Source organism: Bombina bombina, chromosome 6 (genome assembly GCF_027579735.1).
Source record: "Bombina bombina isolate aBomBom1 chromosome 6, aBomBom1.pri, whole genome shotgun sequence".
NCBI classification, from domain to species: Eukaryota; Metazoa; Chordata; class Amphibia; order Anura; family Bombinatoridae; genus Bombina; species Bombina bombina.
The window spans coordinates 314,210,867-314,224,223 of record NC_069504.1 but is presented as its reverse complement, the minus strand read 5'-3'; the positions used below and the strand labels follow the sequence as shown (position 1 = coordinate 314,224,223).

The 13,357-nt window shown below is 35.1% G+C and overlaps 1 protein-coding gene across 1 annotated transcript in view; it reads right to left on the bottom strand.

Moving 5' to 3' along the window:
• Positions 1 to 13,357, bottom strand: part of PPFIA2 (PTPRF interacting protein alpha 2) — a 728,675-nt gene that overhangs the window by 383,780 nt on the left and 331,538 nt on the right. The window contains exon 4 of the mRNA XM_053716934.1: positions 5,363 to 5,437. Within this exon, the coding sequence (XP_053572909.1) occupies positions 5,363 to 5,437 (75 nt within the window). The remainder of the gene's footprint in view (positions 1 to 5,362; positions 5,438 to 13,357) is intronic.

The window sequence follows — 13,357 nt, the reverse complement described above, 5'->3', positions numbered from 1 at the left end:
CCGTGGCGTGGAGGCTCCTCTTCATGTGATCATCCGCCGCCAATAGGATGAGAGCTACTGAAATCTTATTGGCTGATTTGAACCTCTGCTCAGTGCCGCCTTCACTCAGGATGAAGATAGAAGACGATGGAGCCGTCTGGAAGAAGACTTCAGGAACTGTGATTACCTATTTCAGGTTTTTTTTTAGATTAGGGATTTTTTTTTTTTTTTAAATGGACACTTAAGAGCCGATTGCCCTTTTAAGGGCAATACCCATACAATGGGTAACGTAGGTTTTTTTAGACTTAATTTTTTTTATTTGGGGGGTCGGTTGGGTGGGGGGTTTTACTGTTAGGGGATAATTGGTATTTTTTTTTTTAGGTAAAAGAGTTGTTTTATTGGCTATTGGTAGTTTAGATTAGGCAGTGTTTTTATTTTGGGGGCATTTTTTTTTTTTTAAAGGGGTATTAGTTTACGTTTACATTTTTTTATTTTGGATAGCTTTGCTTATTATTTTCTGTAATTTTACATTTTTTTATTTATTGTAATATTAGCTTTGGGTTTTGTATTTTTTTTTTTTTTCTGGGCAGGCTTATCGCCTAGTGTATTTAAATATATATAGATATATATATATATATATATACAAAACACGGAAGGGAACTGCACTCTCATACCGGACCGGGTACACATCCCATGACCCTGCAACATGCTCAGCCCTGGGTGCCACTGGCACTCACAGGAAGCTGTGCTGTCCCCAGAGCCACAAGCAGTTAACCCCAGACAGGTCTGGGTGCAAGAACCATAGGGAAAATTACAAAACAAATTAATGCAACACACAGAGAAAACCCAGCACTCACTTACAAGCTCTCAGCTAAGATTTAAAAGCAAAAATGGAAAGGTTAGTCACCGCATCTGGCCAAATGGGACAAGCTCAGGTACCACGTCAAGGTCCTCTCCAATACCTGAGACCCTAAAACAGCCACACAATGCAAGCTTTCAAATCCAAACAAACTGAAAACAAGGGAAGGGTGCACAGGAATATGTAACCACCCTAGACATATACAAAACACGGAAGGGAACTGCACTCTCATACCGGACCGGGTACACATCCCATGACCCTGCAACATGCTCAGCCTGAGCTTGTCCCATTTGGCCAGATGCGGTGACTAACCTTTCCATTTTTGCTTTTAAATCTTAGCTGAGAGCTTGTATGTGAGTGCTGGGTTTTCTCTGTGTGTTGTATTAATTTGTTTTGTAATTTTCCCTATGGTTCTTGCACCCAGACCTGTCTGGGGTTAACTGCTTGTGGCTCTGGGGACAGCACAGCTTCCTGTGAGTGCCAGTGGCACCCAGGGCTGAGCATGTTGCAGGGTCATGGGATGTGTACCCGGTCCGGTATGAGAGTGCAGTTCCCTTCCGTGTTTTGTATCTAATTTCTTTCATTTTCTTGGTATTCTTTGTTGAAAATAATAATCTAGGTAGGATCAGGAGCATCATTACTGGGAGCTAGTTGCTGATTGGTAGCTGCACATATATGCCTGTTGTCATTGGCTCACCTGGTGTGTTTAGCTAGCTCCCAGTAAAGCATATGCTTGTTATGATTGGCTCCTTCAACAAAGGATATTTAGAGAACAATGCAAATTTAATAATAGAGGTAAATTGGAAAGGTGCTCTATTTGAATCACGAAAGAAAATATGTGGGTTTCATACCCCTTTAAATGCACATTGGAAACTGAATAAAACTGCACCTTAATACGAGAGAAGTATTTTGCAATTAATAACAGCACTAGAATTTTATTAACAGGTCTTTTAACCAGACAGAACCAAAGTTATTTCTAATCCGTACTCTATAAATATATATTTAGGCGGACAAATGTGTATATGTATGTGATACATTCATATTCATATAGGTTCCCAGTCAATAGAAGCTGAAAAGCAGCCTGCTGCTGATTTCTGGCTAAGTTTTACATAAATAAAATCTACAACTAAACCACCATGAATCAGCACTGCCATTGCAAACAATGATTTTGCTTGTAATGGCTATTAACACTGAGAATACATTGCTAAGGAGACTGACAGGGTATATGCTAGAAAAAGAAAAAAACTAAACAATAGAAACTCAGCATTCCCTGGTGAAGGGAAACAGGCACAATTTTCAGATTGTTTAAAATTCTGTGCTCAATCTAAGTTTTGAATTTTGTGTCCCTTTTACTGATAAAAACAAAACAATGCCAACATCTGTGCAATAATTTCCATATAACACAAAATTATTTAACTTTAACTATATTTTAAATAAACCTATCATCTTTATTCTATTTTGGGGTTTTTTTCTGACAAGATAGTGTGTGTGTAATGACAGCTTTGTGCATTTCTCCTGCCAGTCTGTCTACAGTACTAGACATCTCCGTGTTCTGAATTCTATTCAAATGCGTTTAAGTAGCTTTCTATAAGAAAACATTTCAATTCACCTCAATTGAAACGATTCCACTTGTCCCAAAAGCATGACAAGGAAGCACTCAGAGAATACTGAAAAGTAGCAATAACCTTCTGTTTATATTTATTCTTCACATTTCCTCCACTCCGGATGAAGCACAATTACAGAAGATATTGGATAAGTAGCTAAAGTATGACAAGTAAGCAATGATATTTCAAGGAATATTAAAGTATTTTTTTGTCTGTATAGTATGTTTCAGCACTACAGTGCAAAAGATCTGCATACAAAATGTTTTAAATGCATTTAAACTGTAATATTATTAGCACAATTTGCCTTTTGTTTTGTAACCCAGGGATACCCCCCTTGCGTATGTTTAGCTTTTCTATAGCCACAAATCACCAGCTAGCTTCCAGTAGTGCATTGCTGATGCTGAGGATATCTACGTATTCTTTTCAACAAAGAATATCAAGAAAAAAGTAAATTATTAAAGTGAATTTAAAGGTGTCTTAAAGTTACATGCTCTATCCAAATCATGCAATTTTAATTTTGGCTTTCATATCCCTTTAAGTAAGGAATATCCAATAGAGGGCTAGATTACAAGTGGTGCGCTAACTGTTCCACCGTCGCAATCCAAAAGGGATTTATTGTGGCTCTTTGTGCGCATCTGAAGAAGCACGCGTATTACAGGTTAAAATTAAATGTGTTCACTTAAGCGCAATTGAATGGCGCGACTTCAGAGCTCTGGTTAACTGTTGCACTTGAATAAAAAGTTGCACAAAATATATCAACATCATATTTAAAAGCACAGTTACATTTATAATAATACTAATAAAAATATTTTAAAAAGATAGCAATTAAAAGTTATAAGGGCTCAAAGATATGAGGTCTCAGACAGGCAAATGGCTTTAACATATAGATACATACATTTATATGTCTAAATATGTTTATATATGCACACACACACACACATACATATATATATATATATATATATATATATACACACACACACACACATACATATATATATATATATAGATACACACACACACACACACATACATATATATATATATATATATATATATATACACACACACACACACACACACACATATATATATATATATATATACACACACACACACACACACACATACATATATATATATATATATATATACACATACACACACACACACACATACATATATATATATATATATATATATATATATATATATATACACACACACACACACATACATAAGTGTGTATACATAAATACATATGTATACATATACATAAGTGCACTGGAGCCCTTTGCAGTCATGTAGCTGAAAACATGAAAGCCTACGTCTACCAAAGTTAAAGGGACAGTTTATCAAAAAACTTTCTCTCCTTTAATTTGTTCCCAATAGTCTATTTTTTTGATGTAGTGTAATACATTGTTCACAAATAGCTCCTTAGCCTTTATATTCGCATTTTAAATAGCTGATTTAGCCCGTAGTATTCCTACCTATACTGAAAGTTTCTATACCTAGGTATAGGCTATTGAGTAACTTTATAATTAAACACAGCCAGCAGAAGACATTACACTCACAGTGGGAGGTGGAAGAGATACAATTCTAAAATGTTAATTTTCAATTGTTCTTTCTAAGTATTGCACAGAGACAGAGATAAGAAGGGGAAGCATTTGAGTGATAAGATAACGAGATCCGATCTGTCTGCAAGCTTAGCCTATTTTTATGGGCTGTGGTTTCAAAGAGCAATTCCAGCTATTTCTTTTGCAAAAAGAAGCAAACATTAGCGATTTCCCATACATTTTATATGCTGCAGCTGGTATAACAAGTCATGGGGAACACATTCAAGGAAAAACAATTTTACAGTTAACTGTCCCTTTAACGTGTGAGTAGGAGCCCATAGTACTGCTTCACTCATAATCTAATCCAAAATGTTTTACGATTTATCTTAGTCAGAGGATGTTTTAAATCCTCTGTAATCAGCTACACATTAATCTCTTTTTTTTGTCATGTGTATATCGGTTCTATGCTGCAACCAGAATTTGGAAAACTATATTACTATATTTATAATTTAGAAAACTATAAAATGCAATGCTAACAAAACAAAGCACACTATAAAGAAGGAAAAAGCCAGGCAGCGAAAAGTAAACAAAATGTTCCTTCCCACTCACTAAAATGAAATCCATAAACTACAGATTTTTAAAGGGATTATGTTATCACAATAGATTTCCTTAATAAATGGGGCATCTCTAGAGATGGAGAGGCGTGACCTAAAGTGTATATTGCATTTACCCTGAGATTGCCTATGGATTGGAGGATACAGAAAGTCTTATTTATTTAACCTTAAAGCAGTGCTTCAGATAGGCTTTAGCTAAGGAGACCAACACATCAATTCCACAAAGCTTTTTTATGCTGATTCTTAACTCAGTGCACAAGGAATAAATAAATACATACATACATAAAAATAACCTTTATGTCCACTTTAAGTATCTGGTGAAGAAAAATTAAATCACAATACTATTGTTTACCCTATTTTTAAAGTAAGATACCATTTAAAATGTTCACATTGAGTAAAGTTTGACTCCAAGTTAAGTCTTTTGCAGAATAGTTACTGAAACAGAAGAAAACATGCTCAACATTTAGAATCTTATTTATAAGTATTTTTTATTTTATATACTTATTAACATTATTTTAATTTACTAACATTTTACACTAGTGAATTGTACAAAGCACATGTTTATATAGCTATTTACTATTAGTTTTGATTTATGTGAAAAATATTAAAACAAAAAAGTGGACTATCCATTCGGTTTTCCTTCCTAATTACACTAAAAGTTATACAGGACAATTCTAAGAATATACAGATTCAACTGATAATTTGAGTGGATTTCTTTTTGTTTAAAGGAGATATAGAATGCTACTTTACCTCCTGGTTGGCAACAGCTAGTTCTTCTTCCAGCGCAGACACTCTTTCTAAAGAAACCCTCAGTCGTTCCCTTACCTGAAAGAAAAATCAAAATATGCAATAACATAATTTTCTATTGAATTCTGTAAGAAATGCGTTAATACTGATAAAGATGTTAACTTTATTGTGAGAAAAACAAATGCATGTATACATTTGCAGATATGATCCATGGAAAATATGATGTGGTCATTAGAGTAACAGGAATACATTAGGAATAAACATTGTTTTTCTTTAAATTTCTTATGAAATTATAAAGCTTTAGAGATAACCTATTTTCTTTCATTTTTGACAACTTTACAATGTTTCAAAAAGATTTTTGTTTATCTTATAGGTCTGTTTATAGCTTTCCTTATGCTGACACACCATAAGCAATAATACTATAAATAACAATAAAGAAAAGAAGAGATTAATATTTCATAAATGTAAGAGATCTGACATCATATTGGAAATGATTATGGAAATAGATCTGTCTATCTAAATTTAATTACGTAACAAAGCCATGCTTGAAATTCATTTGTTGTTACAAAATTATTGCTGAAACAGGAAAAAATAAGGTGGAGAATCAAGAATCACAAAAAAAGGGAAAAAAATAAGAGGAATTAAAAAAAAAACAAAAAAAAAAAATACAGATACAAAAGATACAAAAAAGTGAAAATTACCACATTTCACTGGAATAATGTGAAGGGTAATTCAATGCTTTCCAACTTTATTAAATAAAATATAATAGGTGACAGAGAAACACGCTATACTAAATTGGAATATTAAACTTTTGAGATATTTTGCAAATTCAAGACCAGCAAAATTTTAACAATTATGACACTCTTTAATCAAACTGTATTTATTGTTTTGTTATTCAGTGTGTCCCCAAACATTAAATATATAATTTTAAGACAAAAATATGTTTTTACTGATGCAGTACAGGTGCTCATCCCTAAATCCAGAATAATTCAGAAATTATTATTATTAGTTATTTGTACAGCGCCAACAGGTTCCACAGCAAACTTTAAGAATAAAATTATCAAAAATTACTATTTTCCCTGCCTGTAATTTACAATCTACTCAACTTGTGTCTTTCGTTTGTTTTTTTTTTTCTGTTCTAAAATGCAAATAATAACAATAATCTATATTTATTTCAGTATTAAAATTGCTATAAACCTACCTTTAGGTTGCATGTATAAGCTTCAGTATGACATGTAATATATTGCCTAAATTACATAAGATATTGTTGTTTACATTTGGTTCCATCCCCTCCAAACTGTCACATTTTGAAGATGCAAATATTCCAAAATCTAAACTATTTCAAAATCCAAGCCTTGTCCAGTCCCAAGCAGTTTGGATAAAGGGGTTTCTATCTGTACTAATATTTCTAATTCATTAAAATATATTCAAAAGAAACACAAAACTGTGTAAAATATTTTAATCAAATGTTTTATTATGTAAGAGAATAAAAAACTGCAATTGCAATTAAAACCATTATTAAAGGGACAATCTACACCAGAATTTTTATTGTTTAGAAAAGATAGATAATCCCTTTATTACCCATTCCCTAGTTTTGCACAAGCAACACAGTTATAAAAATACACTTTTTACCTCTGTGTTTACCTTGTATCTAAGGCCTAGATTTAGAGTTGGGCGGTAGCCGTCAAAACCAGCGTTAGAGGCTCCTAACGCTGGTTTTGGGCTACCGCTGGTATTTAGAGTCAGTCAGGAAAGGGTCTAACGCTCACTTTCCAGCCACGACTTTTCCATACCACAGATCCCCTTACGTCAATTGCGTATCCTATCTTTTCAATGGGATCTTTCTAACGCCGGTATTTAGAGTCGTGTCTGAAGTGAGCGTTAGAAATCTAACGACAAAACTACAGCCGCAGAAAAAAGTCAGTAGTTAAGAGCTTTCTGGGCTAACGCCTGTTTATAAAGCTCTTAACTACTGTGCTCTAAAGTACACTAACACCCATAAACTACCTATGTACCCCTAAACCGAGGTCCCCCCACATCGCCGCCACTCTATTAAAATTTTTTAACCCCTAATCTGCCGACCGCACGCCGCTGCCACATACATTATCCCTATGAACCCCTAATCTGCTGCCCCTAACACCGCCGACCCCTATATTATATTTATTAACCCCTAATCTGAAGCCCCCGCTATCGCTGACCCCTGCATATTATTATTAACCCCTAATCTTCTGCTCCGTACACCGCTGCCACCTACATTATAGCTATGTACCCCTAATCTGCTGCGCCTAACACCGCCGACCCCTATATTATATTTATTAACCCCTAATCTGCCCCCCTCACCGTCGCCTCCACCTGCCTACACTTATTAACCCCTAATCTGCCGAGCGGACCGCACCGCTACTATAATAAAGTTATTAACCCCTAATCCGCCTCACTCCCGCCTCAATAACCCTATAATAAATAGTATTAACCCCTAATCTGCCCTCCCTAACATCGCCGACACCTAACTTCAAGTATTAACCCCTAATCTGCCGATCGGAGCTCACTGCTACTCTAATAAATTTTTTAACCCCTAAAGCTAAGTCTAACCCTAACCCTAACCCTAACACCCCCCTAAGTTAAATATAATTTTATTCTAATGAAATAAATTAACTCTTATTAAATAAATTATTCCTATTTAAAGCTAAATACTTACCTGTAAAATAAACCCTAATATAGCTACAATATAAATTATAATTATATTGTAGCTATTTTAGGATTAATATTTATTTTACAGGCAACTTTGTATTTATTTTAACCAGGTACAATAGCTATTAAATAGTTAATAACTATTTAATAGCTAAAATAGTTAAAATAATTACAAAATTACCTGTAAAATAAATCCTAACCTAAGTTATAATTAAACCTAACACTACACTATCAATAAATTAATTAAATACAATACCTACAATTATCTATAATTAAACCTAACACTACACTATCAATAAATTAATTAAATAAAATACCTACAATTATCTACAATTAAACCTAACACTACACTATCAATAAATTAATTAAATACAATACCTACAAATAAATACAATTAAATAAACTAACTAAAGTACAAAAAATAAAAAAGAACTAAGTTACAAAAAATAAAAAAATATTTACAAACATTGGAAAAATATTACAACAATTTTAAACTAATTACACCTACTCTAAGCCCCCTAATAAAATAACAAAGACCCCCAAAATAAAAAAAATGCCCTACCCTATTCTAAAATAAAAAAGTTCAAAGCTCTTTTACCTTACCAGCCCTGAAAAGGGCCCTTTGCGGGGCATGCCCCAAAGAATTCAGCTCTTTTGCCTGTAAAAAAAACACATACAATACCCCCCCGAACATTACAACCCACCACCCACATACCCCTAATCTAACCCAAACCCCCCTTAAATAAACCTAACACTAAGCCCCTGAAGATCTCCCTACCTTGTCTTCACCTCACCGGGTCCCGATCTGTCCAGAAGAGGGTCCGAAGTCTTGATCCAAGCCCAAGCGGGGGGCTGAAGAGTGACGTCCATCCTCGGGCTGAAGTCTTGATCCAAGCGGCGGCTGAAGAACTCCATCATCGGGCTGAAGTCGGAAGTCCATCATCGGGATGAAGTCTTCTATCAAGCCGCATCTTCAATCTTCTTTCTTCCGGAGCGGAGCCATCTTCTTCCAAGCCGACGCGGAACATCCTCTTCAACCGACGCCTACTCACTGAATAACGGTTCCTTTAAATGACGTCATCCAAGATGGTGTCCCTCGAATTCCGATTGGCTGATAGGATTCTATCAGCCAATCGGAATTAAGGTAGGAATATTCTGATTGGCTGATGGAATCAGCCAATCAGATTCAAGTTCAATCCGATTGGCTGATTGGATCAGCCAATCAGATTGAGCTTGCATTCTATTGGCTGATCGGAACAGCCAATAGAATGCGAGCTCAATCTGATAGGCTGATTGAATCAGCCAATCGGATTGAACTTGATTCTGATTGGCTGATTCCATCAGCCAATCAGAATTTTCCTACCTTAATTCCGATTGGCTGATAGAATCCTATCAGCCAATCGGAATTCGAGGGACGCCATCTTGGATGACGTCCCTTAAAGGAACCGTCATTCGTCGGGAAGTCGTCGGAAGAAGAAGATGGGTCCGCAGTGGAGGTCTTCAAGATGGAGACGGTCCTCATCGGATGAAGATAGAAGATGCCGCTTGGAAGAAGATGGTTGCCGGTCCGGATCTACTCTTCTTCCCGGATAGGATGAAGACTTTGGAGCCTCTTCTGGACTTCTTCAGCCATCGGATGATGGAGGTCTAGCCCCCGCTTGGGCTTGGATGAAGATTTCGGAGCCTGGAACAATCGGTGATACCTGGCATGGTGAAGACAAGGTAGGAAGATCTTCAGGGGCTTAGTGTTAGGTTTATTTATGGGGGGTTTGGGTTAAATTTGGGGTATGTGGGTGGTGGGTTGTAATGTTGGGGGGGTATTGTATGTTTTTTTTTACAGGCAAAAGAGCTGAATTCTTTGGGGCATGCCCCGCAAAGGGCCCTTTTAAGGGCTGGTAAGGTAAAAGAGCTTTGAACTTTTGTAATTTAGAATAGGGTAGGGCATTTTTTTTTATTTTGGGGGTCTTTGTTATTTTATTAGGGGGCTTAGAGTAGGTGTAATTAGTTTAAAATTGTTGTAATATTTTTCTAATGTTTGTAAATATTTTTTTATTTTTTGTAACTTAGTTAGTTTATTTAATTGTATTTATTTGTAGATATTGTATTTAATTAATTTATTGATAGTGTAGTGTTAGGTTTAATTGTAACTTAGGTTAGGATTTATTTTACAGGTAATTTTGTAATTATTTTAACTATTTTAGCTATTAAATAGTTCTAAACTATTTAATAGCTATTGTACCTGGTTAAAATAAATACAAAGTTACCAGTAAAATAAATATAAATCCTAAAATAGCTATAATATAATTATAATTTATATTGTAGCTATATTAGGGTTTATTTTACAGGTAAGTATTTAGCTTTAAATAGGAATAATTTATTTAATAAGAGTTAATTTATTTCGTTAGATTTAAATTATATTTAACTTAGGGGGGTGTTAGGGTTAGGGTTAGACTTAGCTTTAGGGGTTAACTCTAAATACCAGCGGTATTTAAAAGTTGCGTGAGAAAAAAAGCACGCGTAGCTAACGCACCCCTTTGGCCGCAAAACTCTAAATCTAGGCGTAAGCCTCTGCAAACTGCCCCCTTATTTCAGTTTTTTTGGCAGACATCCATTTTAGCCAATCAGAGCTGGCTCCCCTGAACTCCACATGCGTGAGCAGTGTTATCTATATGACACATGAACAAATACCCTCTAGTGGTGAAAAACTGTCAAAATGCCCTGAGAGAAGAGGCGGCCTTCAAGGGCTTAGAAATTAGCATATGAACCTCCCAGGTTTAGCTTTCAACTAAGAATACCAATTGAACAAAGCAAAATCGGTGATAAAAGTAAATTGGAAAACGGTTTAAAATTACATTCTCTATCTGCATCATGAAAGTTTATTTTGGACTAGACTGTCACTTTAAGAAACAAGAATTTCCCAAAGGATGAAAGCTATTTTTTGGCTTTTTAGAGGGTTAAGGAAAGTCCATGATACATATGTTTAAATATACTTGTGACAAAAGCTAAAGATTGGTTTGTATTTGGAATACTGAACCCAATTTTTTTCTTTCATGATTCAGATAGAGCATGCAATTTTAAGCAACTTTCTAATGTACTCCTATTATCAATTTTTATTCATTCTCTTGGTATCATTATTTGAAAAAAAGCAGGAATGTAAGCTTACGAGCCGGGCCATTTTTTGTTCAGCACCCTGGATAGAACTTGCTGATTGGTGGCTGCATTTAGCTACCAATCAGCAATCGCTACCCAGATGCTGAACCAAAGATGGTTCGGCATGTAAGCATACATTCCTGCTTTTTTCAAATACCAAGAGATACCAAGAGAACTAAGAAAATGTTTAAAATTTACAAATTTGTGAATGATTACTTTTTGGGGGGAGTAGAGAGCTTGGACTGTGGCATTCTTATTTGGAAAAATAACAGCAGCTAGTCTTGGGATAGGACTTGGGCCTAGCACCAAAGAGGATGTATCTGCTTCCTTACCAATTTATGTTTCAATGCAAATTTTCTTTCAAAGTGTCAGTTCCAATGCTTTTAAAACATTTGTTTTATAATGATTAATACATACTCTTGTATGTAGTTATAAAAGAAAGAGAGGGAATTTTATCCCTTTAACTAGAATCATGGAACATAAATCTCTAGCCAGAGGATGGGAACAAAGGACCAATAAAAGAAAGGTAATTTCTAGTAGTGGGGAATGTGGACTAATTTGAAGCCCTTATCACTCCCTCTTATATAATTAAGATGGGTATGAGATTACCCTAATTTTCAGGTGACCACCATAGCAATTGTGACAAGACAAGAATGATACCCTATTTGTAAAGGGAGCCCCCTCTTTCTAATGTTGCATCACATATCCCTTTCATTAATACATGATTACCATAAAAAACAAAATTTATGTAAGAACTTACCTGATAAATTAATTTCTTTCATATTGGCAAGAGTCCATGAGCTAGTGACCTATGGGATATACAATCCTACCAGGAGGGGCAAAGTTTCCCAAACCTCAAAATGCCTATAAATACACCCCTCACCACACCCACAATTCAGTTTAATGAATAGCCAAGTAGTGGAGTGAAAAAATAAGGAGTAAAAAAGCATACAAAAAGAGGAACTGGATATAAAATTGTGCTTTTATACAAAAATCATAACCACCATAAAAAGAGTGGGCCTCATGGACTCCAATATGAAAGAAATGAATTTATCAGGTAAGTTCTTACATAAATTATGTTTTCTTTCATGTAATTGGCAAGAGTCCATGAGCTAGTGACGTATGGGTTAGAAATACCCAAGATGTGGGAGACCACAGAAGAGTCACTAGAAAGGGAAGGATAAAATAGAAAAAAGCTATTTCCGCTAAAAAAAATTAAAGTCTCTCATAAATTTCACATAAATTACAAGAAAAAACTTAAATCATAAGCAGAAGAATCAAACTGAGACAGCTACCTGAAGAACTTTTCTACCAAAGACTGCTTCAGAAGAAGCAAATACATCAAAATGGTAACATTTAGTAAACGTATGCAAAGACGACTAAGTTGCTGCTTTGCAAACCTGATCAAACGAAGCCTTATTCTTAAAAGCCCAAGAAATGGTGACTGATCTAGTAGAATGAGCTGTAATTCTCTGAGGCGTAGACTGTCCCGCCTTCAAATAAGCCTTATGAATCAAAATCTTTAACCAAGATGTCAAAGAAATGGCAGAGGCTTTCTAAACTTTCCTAGGACCAGAAAAAACAACAAATAGAATAGAAAACTTCCTGAAACCTTTAGTAGCTTTGACATAATATTTCAAAGCTCTTACAATATCCAAATAATGTAAAGATCTTTTAAGAGTATTCTTGGGATTAGGACACAAAAATGAACAACAATTTTACTACTAATGTTGTTAGAATTCACAACCTTAGAAAGAAATTTAAATGAAGTCTGCAAAACAGCCTTATCCTGAGGAAAAATTAGAAAAGGAGACTCACAAGAGAGAGCAGACAATTCGGAAAATCTCCTAGCAGAAGAGATAGCCAAAAGTAACAACACTTTCCAAGAAAGTAGTTTAATATCCAAAGAATGCATAGGCTCAAAAGGGGGAGCCTGCAAAGCCTTCACAACCAAATTAAGACTCCAAGGAGGAGAGATTGATTTAATAACAGGCTTGATACGAACCTGAACAAAATAGTGAATATCAGGAAGTTTAGCAATCTTTCTAGGAAATAAAACAGAAAGAGCAGATATTTGTCTCTTTAAGGTACTTGCAGACAAACCTTTATCCAAACCATCCTGAAGAAACTGTAAAATTCTAGGAATCCTAAAAGAATGCC